This window comes from Eublepharis macularius, chromosome 2 (genome assembly GCF_028583425.1).
Source record: "Eublepharis macularius isolate TG4126 chromosome 2, MPM_Emac_v1.0, whole genome shotgun sequence".
NCBI classification, from domain to species: domain Eukaryota; kingdom Metazoa; phylum Chordata; class Lepidosauria; order Squamata; family Eublepharidae; genus Eublepharis; species Eublepharis macularius.
The window spans coordinates 25,383,870-25,405,076 of NC_072791.1; the positions used below are offsets into that span (position 1 = coordinate 25,383,870).

The following is a 21,207-nucleotide window of genomic DNA, read 5'->3' on the forward strand; positions in this document are numbered from 1 at the left end:
GCAATGCCCAAGCCCTGCCTTCACCCAGAAGGAATCAGGAGCAAAGCTGGTGGCAATGCCCACCCCCTCACCACCCAGCTAGGATCCGGAGTGGAGCAGGTGGCAATGCCTGCCCTCTGCCTTCACCAAGCAGGAATGAAGAGCAAAGCAGGTGGTAATGCCCCTCCCCTGCCTTCACCCAGCTGGGATCAGGAGTGGAGCAGGTGGCAATGCCCTCCCACCCTTTACCCAGCTGGGATCAGGTGTGGAAGAGGGGCAATATCCCCCCTCCGCCTTCACCCAATTGGGATCAGGAGCACAGTAGATGGCAATGCCCACCTCCACCATCACCCAGCTGGGATCAGGATCGGAGCAGGAGGTAATGTCCGTGTCATATATGCGAGCATACTTGCCCTGATTGTATTCTACATTTTCTAATGGTCAATGCTGTTTTGTAGTGGCCAATGCTGTTTGCCAGAATTATATGCTAGATCTGTGTAGATCATCTGAGAGTGTCTTAACTTCTGGTATTAATTGCAGAAGAGACAGTGGGCCCCTCCATTATCTTTTGAAATATGTACTTTCACTTTTTCCAGCAAGTGTCCTTGAAGGGAGCTGCTAGCGGCAAACACTAACTTTTCCAGAGACTGGGATATTTTCCTTTGTACTTCATGTAGTCTAAACTAATCTGTTCCCATGTGACCTCTTTGGGGTTTCGTGCCAGAATGTCAACGGACACAAGGAGGGCGGGAAATTTCCCTATAAACAGTAATGCCTTTGTTTGAATTGTCACTTCTGCCAACTTGCTTCTTCGGGTGAACACCTGTACTGTATGGATCTCAATAAAGCTACTTCAACTGGAACAGCTGCGTGTTAACTGTGGAGGGCTTGAGGAACATAACTTCCAGGGACTGACAGTCCATCCCTCCTTCATTCGGCCAGGATTGGGGCAGAAGGGGTGGCCATGCCCACCCCCCTGCCTTCATTCGGCTGGGATCTGTGGCAAAGGAGCAGGGAATGTCCGCATGCCTGTCCTCCCCTTTCTAGAGCCCGCTGTATTTTTCCCACAACAGGCTTTGTTGCTAGTAATAATAATAACATTCAATTTATCTACCACCCATTAGGACAACTTAATGCCCACTCAGAGCAGTTTACAAAGTGTTACCAGAACTGCTCTATTTGACCAGTGTTACCAGAACTCTATTTGACCAGTGTTACCAGAACTGCTCTATTTGACTGCTAAAATGGCTTTAGCAGTCTGTAACTTAAAATTAGCGCGGATCTTAACCTATGTTTACGGAGGTCCCGATTCCAGACACTCTAGTGAAAAAGAGGCAGACTACAAATAGTTTCAATCACGTGTATTTACTAACAATGTGGCGTAAGCCTAAACTTGCACAAGCATACAAGAGAACACACAAGATCTAAGAAATACAGAGTAGGAAATGCAGAGACTTTCGCATTAGCAGGTTCCCAACGATGGTGGGGAATACTCACAATCCTGAAGCGAAGCAGAGACACAACAGCGAGGTGGCCCAATGCCAGCATTGGGACCACAGACGGACAGCGAGGGGTTCTGGATAGGATGGCACGTGCACCATGCGGTCTGGGAGACTGGCTTAAATACCCCAAAACGTAAAACAAAGGTTCTAATGGGTTACTGAATGGCTTAGATGGGCCACTTTAGTAATCTGATTGTGATAAGTGACACCTCAGGAACAGGAGACAAAAGAGGGAGGGGGAAATCCAAGCGGGCTGAAAGGATGTTCCAGTGGACAGGGCTTGTCCTGATGTCATCAGCTCTGGAATGCGGAGGTTTCTTTGAGATGTATTCTCTAAGTGCTTGGGATGGTCGGCACTTAGTTCCTTCTCCGGGGCGGCTCCTAAGATATGCAGAGCGGGGCGAGGTACTCTTCCTGCAGACGTGGTGTGCCCGCTTCGCCGAAATGGCTTCTCAAAGCAGTCTTCTTCCCTGGGTCTTCTGGCTGCCTAAGAACATGGATGCCGGCTGGGCATGGCTGGGGCTGGTTTGTAGGCTGCCCGGTAGCGAGGGCAAGCTCGGGGACCGACCCGCGGGAGGCTCCAGGCGGGAACTGACCAGGGAGCGCCTAGCCAGGCTCGCTGGAGGTTTCCCCAGCAGGCACCCGGCTGCTAGCAGCGGCTTGGGCCCATATGAGGCAGGCTTCCATGGAGGCAGGGGAAACATCGCTTAAAACACAGTCCAAAGCAGGGAACAGGCACGGTCCGTGGCAGATGGCAATGCAGGCACGGGGCACACTTGTAATAAAGTCCAAACACACACTGGGAAGTCCAGATACAGGTCAGAGCAGGGTTGCCCAGGAAAAAGAGTCCTTTGTGCAGTTATCCAAACATGGAGTCAGTAAACTACACAGTCTATTGCAGCAGCAAGGTAATTAACAGGTAGGCAGGAAACTGACACGTGTACCAGAACGCACACGTGCAGGGCAATCTTGGTGTAGCAGTGAAACAGCAATGCAGGAAACTTTAACACAGTTCATGGCAGGCCTTAAAGCAGGAGAGGGGGCCTACTTGGCAACAAAAGTATGTCATTATTATCCTCAGAACAAACACCCTATGAGGTGGGTGGGGCTGAGAGAGCTCCTAGAAGCTGTGACTGACCCAAGGTCACCCAGCTAGCTTCAAGCAGAGGAGTGGGGGATCAAACTGGTTCTCCAGATTACAGTCCTGATGCTCTTAACCTCTACACCAAACTGGCATCGAGAATGGGCAGAATGCCTTTTGTTCACCAATAAATAACCGCTGTTAAGTTCCCACCTCACCTCCCTCCACATTTGGCATTAGGAGTGACAAAGCATAATGCTCTGGTAGGTTTAAACTCCGGAAGCACTCTTTGAAGAACAAGAAGTACTTAAGTGTGGGAGGCCAATGGGATGAGGGTGGCACTGATGTATATCCAAGCAGCCTTAAGCCTTCTCACCTCTCACTATAGAGGGAAAATGGTCTTTGGGAGGCAGTAAATAAATTTTAGTCAAGAATATTCTCTTCTCTGCATGCAGTGACTGTCAACAATCTGTGCAAGTGGAGATCCTTTCCACTCACTACTCAGTAACTATGCACATCTCCCTATCTAGTTTTAGGGGGTTACATTTCTTGGTTGGGAGGCGTGATTTGCTTGCAAGCAGATGTAACTTAGGAAACTCCCATTTTAGTAAGTGAAGCATTCATTATATGCCATTTCCCCAGTCTCCCCAAAACCATTTGGACTCCAGACCCACACTCTTATGCCCTGCAACATCTCTTCAGAAATGTACACAGGTGCATTAATTAAATCCACAATGACTAACTATGATGACATGCAAATCATTTAACCCCTGCCTAACTGATAGTGTGCCATATGGCTGCTTCGAAGATTTCTATGCATATTTGTTTGTGGTAACTCCTGTACGTGTAATGTGGAGATGGGAGGCAATAATTGGCACTAAGAGCTCAGCTATAATTCACATTTAGCTGAAAACATGATTAATGCTGGGAAGAGAACGGAGAGAGTGAAACTACTGCCAATATTGGAGGAGAGCAGGGATGGGGCAAACATTTCAGAGGCTGGCTCCTGATTTGTTAACCAGTCTGTAGGCAGCTTGAGTTCCAATTATTAGGGTCATGTTGCAAACGGAAGACTGAAGTTATGAAAGAGCGGTTTATTGGACGCATCTAGCGATGATGACAAGCCAGCATTTGAGACAAAAGTCTTCCAAATCACAGGTCAGGAAGGCAAACTACACATTGCTGTTTGCAACATGCAGTGTGAGTTCCACCAACCTGATTTTGACATCAGATTTGAAGGAATTGGGACTGCAGCACAGGAGAAAAGAGGATTCAGCCTCCCCCCCCCCCACACCCACCCACACACACTGTGTTCCTAACCAGTGATGGCTCAAGGGGGCACTATTTGCCCCACTAGGGCTACACGGATGGGCTATCTAGAGGCACAGTACCTCCAACAGGGAAAATAGCACCCTCGGGGCCATTTTGGGATGGGGAAATGGCATAAAGTGGAGGCTGCATATTACACCCGTTGTCACATGCAATTTGGCCCTTAGCTGCAATGCTCCACCTTAATATGCCAGCAGATGAATATTTCAGTGTATGTCTGCATCAGCTGAAACCACAGAAGCCCATTTCTTTAATAAGATCTTCTATTGTGTGTTGGAGTATCTTAAAGGACTACTAGACCTACAAACCTGCAACGAAGAAGGTCAAAAAATTGTCCAGCATGTTTTCTTCATCATACTGCCCCTCCTGTACTGTTAAAATAAGAAACAAAGAACAAGGTTGGCATTCCACGCAAAGGGGACAAAAGTATCAGGCAGCTGAGGAGCTGTGCTGGTCAGAGAAATGCCTCCAGGACAAAACAAAGGAGAACCCCCAGAAGCGCCTAAGAAACAGCCCAGTTAATTAAGGTCCCCAAAACTGAGGGTGCCAAGCTCATCTGCTCAAATTCATTATGAGCCATAGAATTAACTACTGTCAGATAGGGTTGCCAGCAGGGCTGTATTATTCATAAGGCTGACTAAGCTGAAGCCTAGGGGCTCGTCAATTATTTTTGCTGAGGCACACTCCCACAAATTACAACAAATTGATTCTCTTATATAACCTCCATTAACTGCTTCCAAATGGTCTCTTATATTAAAACAATTATCCATACCTTATATATTTTAATAAATAATAAAAAAATTATTCACATTACAGTATTGAACAATTATACCCCCAAAATGTACTTTCCTGAAGAGTTCCACTCGTGCAATAAAAATATTTTAAAAATATGAATAGAATTCTTCAGGAGACCCTCAAAATGGATATACGGCTATGTACTGCAGTCTAGTACCTACCCTATCAGGGTCAGGTTGTCAGCTGTAGTGAGGTGAAAGATTGAAGTGCTGAAGGGGGCCCAAAACACCTGGAGGCCTAGGGGCCCGGCCTTAGGTTAATATAGCCCTGGTTGACAGGTCCTCTCACCCTCCGGGTGGGAGGCAGGAGGACTGGCACTCACCTCTTTTGATGTCTTTGTGCGCCCACTCCCAGGCTTAGAGATGATGTCACTTGTGGGAAGTGATGTCATTGTGCAGGGCCTCATGCTGCCCCTGGGAGTGCTCCCACGCTCCACAGTGGGCCAATTTCAGCCCATTTGGGGCTGGATCTGGCCCATCTGGGACCTAAATTGGCCTGCTGTGAAGCACAGGAGTTCTCTAGGATCCTCCCATAAGTGCTTCCATTCTCTGCAGCAGCCAAATTAGGCCCATTTGGAGCCAAAATTGGCCTGCTGCGGAGCGCGGGAGTGCTGCCAGGAGGGCCCTGGTGAGCTCCTGAACTTCTCAGCAGGCCAATTTAGGCCCCAAATGGGCCCAATTTGGCCTGTTTGGGACTCAAATTAGCCCACTGCAGAGTGCAGGTGTGTGCCGCACTGCCTGGGACCACACCCCAGGAGCTGCATTCTCTTGGATTTCCCTCCACCAACCAGGTAAGTGGGGGAGGAGATGGAGGGTGCAAACGGGAGATCCCCCACCCCCAGCAGGGGACTGGCAACCCTACTGTCAGATGGCCATATAGCTTCTGCTTAAAAATCTCCAGAAGAGGAGACCCCACCCCCCCACCCCAAGGAGGCTTGCTCTATTGACAAACTGCTTCTACTGTCAGAAAGTTCTTCCCAATGTTTAGCTGAAATTAATGTTAACCTGTTAGTTCTTGTCTCATCCTCTGGGGCAACTGAAAACAACTCTGTTCCGTTCTTAATGTGACGGCCCTTCAAATACTTGGAGACGGCTATCATATCACCTCTCGATCACCTCATCTCCAGGCTAAACACTTCCAGCTCCTTCAACCTTTCCTCATAGGACTTGGTCTTCAGACTAGAGATGGGCACGAACTGGAAAAAAACCGAACCATGTGGTTCGTGGTTCATCAAATTTCACGAACCATGAACCACGAACTTTCATGAACCTGCCCCTGGTTCGCGAACCGGTTCATTTGGTTCATGAAAACGTTGCTTCTGGGTCAGAAAATTGTCACTTCCAGGTCAGCAGAAGATCACTTCTGGGCCAGCAGAAGTTCACTTCCAGGTCAACAGAAGGTCTGCAGGAAGTCCATCCCCTGTTGCCTAGGAAACTGATTGATTGGCACCAGGCTGTCTACAGCGACGAACCAAAAAACGAACCAAATGAAGCAGCCTAAAAGTTCGTGGTGGTTCATCAGAAATGGGATCTGACAAACTGTGGTTCGCGAACCACGAACCAGCCTGGTTTGTGCTTAATTTTGGTTCGTATTTCGCTCCGTGCCCATCTCTACTTCAGACCCCTCACCATCTTTTTGCTCTCCTTTGGACACACTTCACCTTGTCAACATCCTTCTTAAACTGTGGTGCCCAAAACTGAACACAGTACTCCAAATGAGGTCAAACCAGAGCAAAGTGATACCATGTCATGGACCAACCTGGCCCAGCAGAGCAGAGAGACTCAGAGGACTCTTCTGAGGAAGAGGCAGCTGGTGAACCTGACCCAGATCCACAGCCAGTGGCAGAGGCACTGCAGGAGGAGGCAGGCCCTGAAGGCTCAGATACTGATCCACAGCCAGGTCCCAGCACATCGGTTCCTCAGCTTCCCAGCCCTGGGCTGGCAACAGAAAGCCAGGTGCAGGCCAGCTCTCCCCCTTCCTCACCAGAGCCTCGGGAACGCTGCCAGAGGAGGGCTAGAAGAGCCCTCCAAGCCAGAAGGCGCAGTGCCAGGCTAGCAGCACAGCACCGGCCCAGCATCGTTAGTGATGATGAGTGCTCGCAGGAGCAGGACTGAGACAGCTGGCAGGTGCTTGCTGTAGCACAGGCAGCTGAGCACTGTGAGGGTTAAAAGCAGCCAAAGAGGGAGTGGCTCCGTGGAAGCAATGAGTCTGCTTACTATTGACCTTGCTGCTGTGTTTTGAACTGATTCTCTTGTCCCTGACCTTGGCCTGTTCCTGTGGGTGTGTTTCTGGAAGCCCCCTTTGGACTTGAAGCCGTGAGTGTGCCCAATTGGTGCCTGAACCTTGGAACTGGGTGCTGCCCTGCTTGGACAACTTGGGAGTTTTCCCTTGCCTGCTGCCAGTGTGAGTCTGCATCGGGACATACCATCACTTCGTGTTATCTTGATACTATTTCTGTTGAAACAGTCCAAAATTACATTTGCCTTTTTAAGCTACCACATCACGTTGCTGACTCATGTTCAGTGTATGATCTACTACACTGTTCAGTGTATGATCTACTATTTATGCTTGAACACAAATTCAAAGAGGCCCGTTTGTTCCTTCTCTCTCATCTCTCTTGAAATTGTGCCCCCCTCAGATCATCTTCTGTTCCCTCCTAAGTAGAAAAAGCTGAAGTTTTTGTTAAAAAATATTTTTTAAAAAATGCAAGGGAAAATGTCATTCTTTTTCTTCTTTCTTTAAAATTTGGACCTAGCAGAGTTGTAAATGCAGGAGGCAAGCTTGTAGGTGAAAACAGTGACTGAGAGGTCAAGTGCTTTGAACTCTTTCAAAAACACTTTATACATGTATATTATCCATATCCATATCCATATCGAGCCCCATGGCGCAGAGTGGTAAGCTCAGGGCTCATTTTGAGGGGGAGCGCACCGGAACACATTTCCGGAAGTTCCCCAAAGAGGTCATATGTCAGGTGTCCCTGCCCACCTGACTCTCAGCCATTTGGGGCCCGTTTCGTCCTGGATTGGGCCTCTGACGGATGGTGGATCAGTCTCTTGTTTAGCAGCAGCCCGATCCTGACCATTTGGGGCCCCTTTTCAGCCCTGAATGGCCAGGATTGGATCCAAAACAGCCAGGATAGGTGATGTCAGGGGGTGTGGCATATGCAAATCAGTTACGCCAACGACACATTTCCAGTGATGTCAAGGGGCATGGCATATGCTAATGAATTGTCCTAATGAGTTCCTCCAGCTCTTTTTCTACTAAATGACCCCTGGGTAAGCTCAAGCTCTGCTCATGACCTGAATTCTATCCTGGCAGAAGCTGAGTTCAGGTAGCTGGCTCAAGGTTGACTCAGCCTTCCATCCTTCCAAGGTCGGTAAAATGAGTACCCAGTTTCCTGGGGGTAAAGTATAGATGACTGGGGAAGGTAATGGCAGGCAATGACAAACCACCCTGTAACAAAAAGTCTGCCAAGAAAACATGATGCGACGTCCTCCCCATGGGTCAGTAATGACTTGGTGCTGGCACAGGGGACCACCTTTACCTTTTTACCTATCCATATCCATAACAACAACAACAACATTTATATCTCAAGATGGCTTTTTAAAGGGGAGTTGAAGGCCAAATTTATCAAGTACTATAAGCCAAGATGACTAACTAGAACCTTTCTGTTTAGAGGTACCTTACATCTGAATAAAACTTGCCACAAGAAAAAAAAAGTTGAGGAGATTTAGAAGTACCCTCACTGCATTCAGTTTAAACACTCCCCCCCCCCCCCAGTCTGGGCTGAACCCTGGAAAAGTGGTAGGAGCTGCATATGGTTCTTTCAAAAAGAAAAAGTGGAGCAAGGCTGAAAGCCCGCACTCTTTTCAGCTTGGTAAGGATGTATTCCTATCCTGCAAAGGTAACCCTCAAATGAAGTTTAGCAGCAGAGGAAGAATCTGAGCTGATGAGACAGATAAGATTTTTCTGGGCTCTGATCACCTTGCATAAGAGAATTTAAAAATAAATTTTGAGATGACTGTGGTAGTAAACTGGGATCCCATTGTTCCCTGGACTGGTACCTCCTTTTATTTTGTCAAGCAATTGCCTGCTACCTTGGTGGTCATTCATGAATACAAAAGATCACTTCTAGTTTCACCAATGAGTGGGCAAAAGGGCCCTTTCAAATACATATCGTTGATGCGCTTTTGGGAGAGGGTTCCATTTGAGAGAGAGTGCAAAAGTAGTGGCAGAGGGTCCCTTGGTTTGGGGGGTACAACCTGGGTTCAAAGCCAAGCTGCCATGAGGGCAAAATGGAGGAGAAATTAGCACTGTCTTGTACTCCTCGGAGGAAGGGCAAATGGAATAGCTAGCTAGAGATCCTCAGTAAAGATAAGGAACAAACTGAGGTGAGTATATCTTCCCTCCCCACCCCCGGTGTATTTTGCTGGCTTTGTTGTCTGTCTGGAGCTTCTCTAATCTGTCTTGAAATGCATAGAAACACACTCAAAAAGAGCCCAGTAGCACCTTTAAGACTAACCAACTTTATTGTAGCATAAGCTTTCGAGAATCACAGTTCTCTTCGTCAGATGCATGCATCTGACAAAGAGTCTTAAAGGTGCTACTGGACTCTTTTTGATTTTGCTACTACAGACTAACACAGCTAACTCCTCTGCATCTATAGAAACACACTGTTCTTGAATGTTACTGTATGTCCCCCTTCCCCAGATGTAATGTGCACCGGAATTTTTAATTTAAAAATTTGTGGTTTTCTGGCTTTGTTGTCTGTGTGGAGCTAGCTAGATATCCTCAGTAAAGATAAGGAACAAACGGAGGTCTATTGTTATACCACATTGACTGCAGTTGGTAAAAAGAGAAAGTGATGACATATGCGTTGATAGTGATTAAATTGTTCCATTGGCACCATCGAGACCCAGGGCTATTCAGTTCTTTAAGTGCCTTATATTCTTAAAGCTGTCTGTGAAGCGACCCATTCAAATGATCAAGCTGCCGTCCTAAAAAAAAGATTCTCTTACCTGCATTCTCCAGTATTTTCATGAGAATATCCGAAGGGGTTTCCTCTCCGTTTCTGAGAGCCCTGAGCCTCTCTTCAATACACTCCTTCGCAGTTTGACGTAATAGCCTCACACCTTCTTGAATCTCTTTCACAACTTTTCTGTTTCCTGGAATGAACTAAAAAAAAGATATTGGGGTTGCTATGAGCATGGCAGCATAAAATCAAACCTCTACAACTATGGAGAGCATGGATGTGGCAGAGCCATAGCCTTTCTGCAAAGATGGAGCAGAGCAGAAGGTAGGTGACTGGTGAACTGCTAGCCAATTTCAAAGGGACGAGACTACCTGCTAGTTGCTAGGCATTTTGCAAAGAATGTGGAACTAGGTGCTCCTTGGACTAATAATTTTGCTGTCGGGGGACCTGATTGTGCTGCCCTATGAATTTATTCCACAACATTTCTTCTGTTTCGTCTGTATTATTTATGCCAATAAAGGTTGCTGTGCTGACTAATCTAAAAAGGCACTTCTCTGTCACCCCTTCCAGGTGGTGACAGAGATCAGTTCCCATGGAGAAAATGGCTGTTTTGGAAGGTGGACTCTATGGCATTATAGCCAGCTGAAGTCCCTCCCCCTCCCAAACCCCACCCTGTCCAGGTTCCACCCCCCAAATCCCCAGGAATTTCCCAATCAGGAATTGGAAACCCTACTTAGGTTGCTAAGCAAAAGTGCATTTTCAACATTCTTTTAAGCACAACATCAGTTGTGCTTAAGACATCCTTACTCTACATTCTTGCTTTCTTAGAGCACAACTAGACATTACAATGCCCCTGGGGATAACCCAGGGACCAGTCATGGATGTCTCTGCCCAGCCATCCATGCCAATTTTGCTTCTACTGCTCAGTGCTTGGTGCTTGATGCTTGATGCCAGTATTTGTAAACAGAGCCTTAATGTACTTTGATTTGCTCTTTGTTAGTGTTATAACCATTTCTCAAGCTTTACGGGTGACTATCTACTGGGCTCTGCTGTTATGACCTTGGGTTCCCTCTCAGACTATGATATGTCTTTCTCCTTGGCAACGCAATGTAATAGCACAAATATGTAAAATGTTCTCACAGAGAAAGAGGGGGAAATTTGTTGATAACTGGGAGGGGGAGGAGAAGCGTGAACTAGAAAGGAACTGTTTCTTTCTCGTGTCATCATTCTGGTCAACCTCTAGTCGAGCTGCTTAGATGTTTATCTTACTCTTAAGTAGACCTATGGAACTGTATATTGAAATGAACTGATTTCTGAATAAAATCCATTTGATAAGTACGGATGTCTTACTGCAAATGGGCCAGAGATCTGTCTGCAGTATCCTGTCATCCATAGACTGACAGGCCCCCACCACCATTTTAGACCCAAATGCAAACCATTTAAATATATTGTTCCCCACCCCTTTCCATGGATGCAAGGGGCTGTTTTGCCACATGAAAAGGTACAAGGGGAGAGGGAAACCAAGGTGCCTGGGCCCTTGCAGCATTTTTAAATGTCCCACATGGGTTTAAAATGGCAGCAGCATCCCTGCATTGTCCCTGGGGACAGCATAACATCTAGTTGCTATACTAACACATTGATCAGTGGTCCTTAGGGAATTTAGCAGGGAAAAGGTATATATTTGCCACCCTGAGCAGAGTTACACCTCTCTAAAACCACTGGATTTGGGAATGTGCAATTATACTGAAGACTGCTCTGTGGCCTTTTCTACATGGCAACACTTCCCCATGGAAGCCCCAGTGTCGCTGCAGCTGCCAGTCCAGTGGAGTGGCAGCTGGGTTTCCAGACGGCAGCTTTCTCCATACCCTGCCCCAGTCTCCATGGCAGCCATACCCTCCCCCCCCCCCAGCGCTATGAGGAGGTGCTCTTTCTGTGTTCTTTTAAAAAAGGCAATGGACATAACCAATATATTTATTTTATTTACAACATTTGTATGCTATTTTTCTACCCAACATAAACACACAGACACACACACGCAAGAACATTGAAGATGGACAAATGAGAGTTAGTGAGGGAATGTCAAGCAAAACAAAAAAGTCTTCTCCTGTGGGAGTGAAAGACAATGATACTTGGGGTGGGGTGGGATTTCCTGGGGAGGAAAATCCAGAATATTGGTGCCACAACTAAGAAGGCCTTTCTCAGGTTTCTCTAGCCTCAGATGACCGGGCTACCTGATGCAGGGCCTCTGAAGATAACCTGAGTACATGCAGATGGTAGTGGGCGGGCCTTAGGTTTGCTGGCTAAAAGCCTTATATGGCTTTAAAGGCCAATATCGGCAACTGGAATTGGGCCTGGACACAAACTGAAAACCTGTTTAGGAGGATCAAGACTGGAATGAAAGGGTTTCTACAATCTACTCCAGTTAACATTCTGGTTGCAGCATTCTGTACCAACTGCTGCTTCTACACATTGTTTAGGGAAAATCCCACATGGAGTGCATTGCAGCAGACCAGTCTACATGTTACCAGGGCATGCACTCCAGCAGCAAGATCTTTTCTGTCCCGGAAGGGCTCACAGCTGGCTTACCAGTCAAAGCTGGTGAAAGGCACCCCTGGCAACAGCTGCCACCTGCTTCTCCAATCAGGAGGCCTAGATCCAGCAGCAGCCCCAAGATACGAACCTGCTCTTTTAAGGGGAGTGCAACTCTATCCAGAACAGAAGTTGTCCTAATTTCTGGGTCAAGCTCCCCCCACACCAATTACACTTCTATTTTGTTAGGATACCATTAATACCATTATATTGATATACCAATTGTCAATTAAAAACAAAGTCAAGAAGCTCCCAGGTATATAATGGCGTGTGGACAGGGACAGGGAAAATAGTACCAATGTGGACAGGAGTAGGAAAATCCAGCCTTTCCCACCCACACGAGAGCCATCCTGGGTGTGCTGTAATCTTTCATAAAACATTAGAGCAAAGCAGATTTGAGAAAGATTGCAAAAAGATCAAGGAAAATCCAGGTGGTGCACAGAAAAAAGCCCCACTTCCCATCAGCATTGAATACAAGGCAAATCACTCATGTGGAAATAGTTCTATATGGAAATAGTTTGTGTCAAAAATTGTGACAGAACCCTAAGATTAGTGCTGCCTAGAGAGTCTGGATTCTTGGGCCCCTGGAGCTGACATGAGAATAATGCTTTATACTCCGTTCCAAATTAGGACTACCTGGCCAACTTAAACCTTTTTTGACAAAGGGCAACTGGCCTGGGCCAGATTCCCTTTTTGTCATGTTAGTGCAGAACCAATAAAATGGTGGGATCTTGCTTGGTGGAAATAGTTTCTGACATCAGAAATTGAGTTTTGCTTGGGATTGGGTAGATTAGTCAATCGCATCGAGGAGGCTGGCTTAAGGTTTCCAGGTCCCTCTACCCCGCCCCCCTCCCAGGTGGAAGGTTGTAGGGCCTGGCACTTACCTGTTCTTGCATACGTGTGTACGCCTGTGTGATGATGTCACTTCTGGGAAGAGATATCATCACGTAAGCCATGTGCCACTCTGGGAACGCAATTGGGCCTGGATTGAGCCACTACCGAGTGTGGGAGTGCTACTGTGTTCTGCAGCAGCCTGATTTGGGCCAATTCAGCCCCAATTTGGCCCAATTCAGGCTGTATTGGGCTGTTGCAGAGCATGGGAGTGCTGCTGTGCTCTGCAGCAGCCCCATCTGGGTCGATTCAGGCTTGATTTGGGCCATTTTGGCCTGGAATGGATTGCTGCAGTGTGCAGGAGCATGCTGTGCTGCCCAGGAATGCACCCCAGGAGGCATGTTTCCCTTAGGGTTGCCAGGGACCTGGAGCCCCTTGACAGGGGACCCGCAGGTCCCTGGACTCTCCTGGCAGGAGATTGGGAGCTGGTACTTACACCGGCTTCCTTCTGTATGTGCGCTGATGTCACTTCCAGGAATGACATCATCATGCGGGGTCAAAGGGCACCCCAGGTCAAAGGGGTCCCTTGCCCTCACTGCCACCGCTTGCTCTTGCCGCAACCGCAGACCACTCTCGTTTGGTGCACAGGGGACACAGCAGCGAAAGTGGGTGGCAGTGGCAGCGAGAGCGGGTGGCGGTGGCATTGAGAGCGGGTGGCGGCAGTGGCAGCGAGATCGGGCGGCAGTGGTGGCAGCGAGAGGAGCCTGCTCTTGCTGCCGCCACCTGCTCTCTCCACTGCCCGCTCTCACAGTGCTGGAGCGGGCCCTCCTGCCTGGGGGCGTGCTGCACTGCCCAGGGAGGGGGTGCCCCAGGGAGGGTGCCCCTCCACCAGCCAAGTAAGTGGGTGTGGGGAGAAAGGGTGGGATCAGGGGATCCCCCATCCCAGGAAGGGGAATGGCAACCCTAGTTCCCCTACAAGGGGGACTGAGTCCAAGGAGACTATATAGCCATCTCATTCATCACCAATAATCACATTTCTCAAATACCAAAGTAGTAAGTGCAATTATACATACATATAATTGCACTTACTACTTTGGTATTTGAGAAATGTGATTACTGGTGATGAATGAGATGGCTATATAGTCTCCTTGGACTCAGTCCCCCTTATATGGTTGTTCCCAGCAAGGAAAGATACTTCCTCCCTTTCCTAAGCCTAACAATTATTGTTTAGCAAGTTTAGCAAGTGTTTAGCAAATCCACCCCAGTTCACCCAATGATTAGCCAGGGAAACTATTTTTTCTGGGCTTCCTTTTCTTTCTCCTTAACCTTTGCTTCCCTATCTATGCATCCAGCTGCTTCCAGGTTTGTTGGACCTTATCTTTCCCACCATGCCATACATACACTTTTGCGCTTTGGTTAGGGAGGGAGGGAGTTGTCACAACAAGTGTTTATGGCACTGACCTGAAAGAAAGGAATCCGTGCGACGTGTAGCGCTTTCACGGCCCCAGACACTGCATGTAATAAAGTGGTCTGGTTACCCCACACAGTATTCAGTTCCAGTCCAAAAGCTGCCTGGTAAAATTGTGAAAAATGTAGAGATGGATCAAAGCAACCAAATGCCAGAGGTGAAGGTAAGGTGGTAGTTATACAATGTTATTCATGGGGACTGCTACGTGATCTGGGCTTTCAATATTTTATGCATCTGTGTAAATAACATGATCTAACATGCAATCTGACCTCTTGAGAACTTTCAGTGTAAAGGAAGAAGGAAAGCTTTAAGATACTGTTTGCTGAACAGGGGCCTTCAAAGAGGCTTCCAATGCTCAAGGTCTGCAGTTCTCCAAGCATGTCTGCCACCCGTTCAGAGTCCTCAGAGACACTATTGTAATGTACCAAATGTGCAAATCTCAACAGTGTGGTGAGCATGAAGGACCCCAGCCCCTTCCCCCCTGGTTCCCACATATATGCAGTGTGCTGCCCTTTTGCTGTGGCCCAGTGGCCATATGCTATGGCTTTCCCTGTGGCCAGTGTGATGTAGTGCTTAACATGATGGACTAGGATGGGGAGATATGGGTTCAAACCACCACTCAGCCATGTAGGCCACCCTCAACTCCTTGTAGAAGATATAAACGTAATGACAGACAGTTTCAGGTATAAGCTTTTGAGAGACAAACAGACAGACGTCTCTTACTCCTTAGTGTTAGTGGAAACAAGACATTCATCTACTTAGTACCTTTGCAATGATGTCAAGAACTACCCGTTTCAGGAGGTCCATCATATTCACTTCTGTCTCTCCATTGGCTTTTCCTTCCAACACCTTCATAAGGTCTTCTGCTTTGTCATTAAAGACTCCCATCAAGCTGCTTAGGTAACTGGGCAATTAATAAAAGTCACTGAAGAAAGAACTTTGCATTTGGACTAGGTATTCTCTTTAGTTATTATATGTGTGAAAAAGAGGTTCTTATATATTATGTAATTATAAAAGACAGGCACAATAAGTCCATCCAATGGGGTGGATCTTACCCCTATCCTCTCACTACACAGAGCAAAGTCCAAAGACTTCCTCTAGCCTAAGGGACACTTCCTCCAACTTAGGTTTCTCTTCTGCTGGAGGAAGAGCCCCTTAAGCTGGAGGGAGTCTCCTTAGACAGGAGGAAGGCTCCTTGGAAGACACATCCACCCCAATATGAACAAAAGACACACACGTACACATATAAGTGTGCATAAAATCTCACATACTTATATACACATGAGAAAACACTCAAGCACAAATGCATATACACTAACCATTACACACAAACACAGGTCTGGTGAACAGGATGGGGCTAGCAAGTTTCCCATTGCTCTTCTCCCTGTGCTATAGGTAGGAATACCTGGGTAGGCCCCATACACATTACACTTTCTTCTCCCGTTCCTGCCCCCAACTCCCTAACTTTCTTTGCTCTCCTCCTGCATATTTTCCCAGTGACTGACATGGTGACAAGAAAGGTAAAAAGGAACCCCAGAGTGGTTGTTGGCCATGTGTCCTGGTCATATGGATCAGCTCAGTATGTTAATCCAAACTATTCTCATGACATTAAAATAGACAATGGAGAATTAAGCAGATTGCTGTAGTTTGAAGAGGAGTTCATATTCCTGCTCTTTCTGACACTGACACAATGGGTTGCCAAAATAAATGTCTGTGGTGGGAGCCCCCTCCTCCTATGGTCTTACAAGACTTGCCAGCGAGGTCCCAGATTCTGTCATGGAGCTGAAGGATGTCATCTACTAGGAGAAGGGACTTTTCTCAGGATCCATCTACACATTACATACAAGGTCCTTGTATTTTCTAGGGAACAACACAAGGACTTTGTAATGGGAGCCTTCCCCACACATACTAGCTTTTTTCTGCTTGCAGCCAAAGACAGCAGAGAGTACAAAATTTAGCCTCTACTTACCATGTGTTGTTTTTGCATTTGTAAATTGCCTGGTGGAGCAGCTATTGGCTCTGTTGTGAAACTTATGCATCGCCACATAAGTAATGTGGTTTAAACAATGGAATCAACAGTGGCTCCACAGGTGGTTTGCAAATATGAAAATAGCAGGAGTGGACAGGCTAAAGCTGCGTCTTCCTATCTGATTCGGTCACAAGCAGAAGGCAGCTGGTATGCTGGTGTGGGATGCAAAAAACACCCATTGCACCATGAGGACTTCATAATGTGTAGTTAAGGCCTCACATAGCCCTGAAGTGATGGAATATTCTCCTCTAAGAAGTCTTCATTTGTTCCTTCCCAATCTCTATTCATAGATGTGGGAGAACACTTTCTAATTCTAATTAAGCCTTTGCACCTGAAGGAAGGACCTCACTATTCTTATACAGTTTTTAAAAATTTAGTCACTGCATTATTTTTCTCTATTTTGTATCGATATTTGTATTTAAGTGGCTATAAGCTACTTTGTGAACAGTCCCCAGTTAAACAGTTCATAAATACTGTATGTAAAATAAACCACGCACGTATTGGTGAGACCTAAGCTTAATTTGAGGACTGACACTCTTTCTCCAGCAAGAGTACAAGATATTTACCATTACCTATCCAGCTCTTCCAGTGTGTGTCCTTCATCTTTTACATGTGGCATAATGGAATTTAGAAACAGAAAAAAAGAGGATATTTTTGTGGCACATCCACTGAGAGATAGGTATTGGGTAGCCTCAAGGGGATAAGGCAGATTCCTTGTTTATGCGTGACTGAAACTTGGGTGAGGGAGGGTGAAACAGTCACCCTGGGAGAACTGACCCCCCCCCCCCGGATATTTGGTCCTTCATCAGTCTCGAATAGGAGGCTGGGGGGGAGGGGTGGCAATCCTTGCCCGAAAGTCTTTCTCCTTCAGGTCGCTCCCCGCGCCTGAGATCTCTAGCATTGAATGTGTAGGCCTGATGTGGGGTGCCGAGGAGAGTTTGGCTATCTGTCTGGTGTACCAACTGCCTAGCGCACCAGCAGATACCCTGTCACGCCTGCTGGAAGTAGTGGTGGGGTGGGCCTTGGAGTACTCCAGAGTGATGGTGATAGGGGAATTCAACATTCATGCTGATGATGCCTCCTCTGTGCAGGCTGCAGACCTGGTAGCTTCCATGACAGCACTAGGACTCTCTCAATTTGTATCAACCCCTACACATCAAGTGGGCCACACGCTAGATTTGATCTTTGGGATGGGGTTGAATGTGGATCTGGAAGCAATAGAACCAGTGCCATGGTTAGACCACTCGGTTCTGAAGGCTCAGCTGGGGATACCACCACTCCTTGCAAGGGTGGCGAGCTGATTTATGCTCACCCGCGGAGACTTATGGATCCAATTGCATTCCAGAATGCTCTGCGGGATCCTATGCTCCTCAGCAGTTTGTTAGATGAGCTGGTGAAGGACTGGCAATGCCAGCTCTCCGAAGCCATCGACGAAATCGCTCCCCATCACCCTCTTTGGCTCCATGCAAGGTGGGCTCCCTGGTATACAGAGGAACTTTGACAGAAGAAGCGGGAGCTAAGATGGCTTGAGCAAGTGTGGTGATGATCTCAAGTCAAAGAGGCAAGATCATAGAATCATAGAGTTGGAAGGGGCCATACAGACCATCTAGTCCAACCCCCTGCCCAGTGCAGGATCAGCCTAAAGCATCTCTGACAAGTATTCATCCAGCCTCTTCTTGAAAACTGCCAGTGAGGGGGAGCTCACCACCTCCCTAGGCAGCTGATTCCACTTTTGAACTACTCTGACGGTGAAAAAGTTTTTCCTAATATCCAGTCGGTACCTTTGTGCATGTAGTTTTAGCCCATTGCTTCACGTCCTACCCTCTGCTGCCAACTGGAACAGCTCCCTGCCCTCCTCCAAATGACAGCCTTTCAAATATTTAAAGAGAGCAATCATGTCCCCCCTCAACCTCCTCTTCTCCAAACTAAACATTCCCAAGGCCCTCAGCCTTTCCTCGTAGGGCTCAGTCTCCAGACCCCTGATCATCCTCGTCGCTCTCCTCTGCACCCTCTCGATTTTGTCCACATCCTTTTTGAAGTGAGGCCTCCAGAACTGCACACAGTACTCCAGGTGTGGCCTGACCAAGGCAGTATAGAGAGGGGCTATGACCTCCTGCGATTTCGATGCTATGGCCCCTTTGATACAACCCAGGATTGAATTGGCCTTTTTTGCCACCGCATCACACTGACTGCTCATATTCAGTTTACAGTCCACTCTTACCCCAAGATCCCTTTCACATATACTACTGCCCAGAAGTGTATCCCCCATCCAGTATTTGTGCTTCTCATTTTTGTGCCCCAGATGTAATACTGTGCACTTGTCTTTGTTGAATTGCATCCTATTCACAGCTGCCCACTTCTCCAGAGTATTCAGGTCTTGTTGAATTTTAATTCTATCTTCTTGGGTGTTTGCTACCCCTCCCAATTTGGTATCATCAGCAAATATAATGAGCAGCCCTTCCACTCCTTCATCCAGATCATTGATAAAAATATTGAAAAGTACCGGGCCCAAAACTGAGCCCTGCGGCACCCCACTGGACACCTCCCTCCAATCTGATGAAACGCCGTTGACCACCACTCTGAGTGCGGTCCTCCAACCAGTTCCCTATCCACCGAACTGTCCTATAGTCTACTCCACAGTCTTCCAGTTTGCCCATCAGAATGTCATGGGGGACCTTATCAAAAGCTTTACTGAAATCCAGATAAATCACGTCAACAGAGTTCCCCCGATCCAGTAAGCTGGTCACTCGATCAAAGAAGGAAACCAGGTTGGTCTGGCAGGATCTGTTAGGAACAAAACCATGCTGACTTCCCCAGATCACTGAGCAGTCCTTCAGATGCTTACAGATTGATCCCTTTAAAATCTGTTCTAATATCTTCCCAGCAACAGAAATCAGACTGACCGGTAGTTTCCCGGGTCATCCTTCCTCCCTTTCTTAAAGATTGGGATAACATTCGCTCTTCTCCAATCTTGTGGCACATCCCCAGTCCTTCAGGAGGCCTTGAAGATGATGGACAGGGGTTCTGCAAGTTCTCTGGAAAGTTCTTTCAGCACTCTTGGGTGCACCCCATCTGGCCCAGGGGATTTGTATTCATCCAGTGCAGCCAGATGCCTCTCCACTACCTCTCTGTCAATGTCAATTAGCCACTCAGGTGTCCTGCCACATTTTCTACTATCTCTAGATGTGCCTGAGTTCTTCAGGGAGAAAACAGAGGCAAAAAAGTCATTAAGCCTGTCTGCTTTTTCTCTGTCCTGCATCAGAGTTTCTCCATCTACTCCCAACAGCGGTCCAATTGCCTCTTTTACCTTGCATTTGCTTCTCACATATCTGTAGAAGTTTTTCTTGTTGTAGCGAGCCCTCCTGGCCAGACCCAGCTCGTACTGAGCTTTGGCCTCTCTGATGGCTGATCTGCAGTACCTAGTAACCCTCATATACTCCTCTTTAGAGGTCTGTCCTTCTCTCCATTTCCTGAACATTTCCTTTTTCTCCCTTAGCTTATTCTGGAGCTCTCTGTGCATCCACATCGGTTTCTTGGAGCCCTTACCATGTTTCCATCTTGCTGGGATAGTGAAGGCTTGAGCTTGCAAAAGCTCATGTTTGAGAATGGCCCACCCTTCACTCGCTCCTTTTCCTTCCAGCACACTCCCCCACGGAATGACTCTCATCAAGCCTCTGAGTTCATCAAAGTTGGCCCTACGAAAATCTAACCTACGAGTCTGGCTACGAACTTCCTTGGCTCCCCACAGCAACTGGAATTCAAGAAGGACATGGTCACTTCCCCCTAAGGTCCCCACCACCTTCATCTCATCTACCAATTCTTCCCTGTTGGTTAATATCAAGTCTCGTATGGCCGAACCCCTTGTAGCTTCCTCCACCTTTTGAAAAAGGAAGTTATTGGCCAGGCAGTTCAGGAAATTGTGTGATTCATGATGCTTTGCTGAGCCTGTCTCCCAGCACACATCAGGGAAGTTGAAGTCACCCATAATTACAAGGTTCTGATGTCTGGATGCTCTGCCAACTTGTTCAAAGAGGGCAGCATCCATTTCTTCTCGCTGGTCGGGTGGTCTGTAGCAGACTCCAACAACAATACCCTTTGTCCTTCCTCCCCTTATTTCTACCCATATACTTTCCACCGGGCTGTCCGCCCCATTTTCCATAACTTCTTGATAATCAAGCCCTCTCCTCACATACAACGCCACTCCACCTCCTCCTCTACTCTTCCGGTTTTTCTTGAACAACTCATACCCCTCCACTAGCACATTCCAGTCATGGGAATCATCCCACCAAGTCTCAGTAATTCCTACTATGTCATAGCCCTCTGTTTGCAATAGAAGCTCAAGCTCTTATTTCTTATTGCCCATACTTTGGGCATTGGTATATAAACACTTGTAGCCTTGTACCTTTGTTTGACCTTTCCTACCCAGGTGGGTCCCCACTGTGTTCACTTCATCATTGAAGTCGCCATGTTGATCGTCCCCTGCCCCTTGCGGCATCAGTTTAAAGCTCTCCTGATGAAGTTCTCCAGGTTGGTTCCAAAAGTTTTCTTCCCTACCCTTGAGAGGTGAATCCCATCATGTGCTAGAAGGCCTTCTCTAAGAAAACCTATCCCATGGTCCCAGAACCCAAAGCG

General features: G+C 47.3%; 1 protein-coding gene across 1 annotated transcript in view; it reads right to left on the minus strand.

Annotated features, from left to right (window-relative positions):
- The window catches only part of LOC129324895 (cholesterol 24-hydroxylase-like), a 105,446-nt gene that overhangs the window by 20,632 nt on the left and 63,607 nt on the right, over positions 1-21,207 (minus strand). Inside the window, exons 7-10 of the mRNA XM_054972337.1 lie at positions 15,312-15,450; positions 14,540-14,650; positions 9,705-9,861; positions 4,200-4,262 (exon numbers count right to left, since the gene is read on the minus strand). Of these exons, the coding sequence (XP_054828312.1) occupies positions 4,200-4,262; positions 9,705-9,861; positions 14,540-14,650; positions 15,312-15,450 (470 nt within the window). The remainder of the gene's footprint in view (positions 1-4,199; positions 4,263-9,704; positions 9,862-14,539; positions 14,651-15,311; positions 15,451-21,207) is intronic.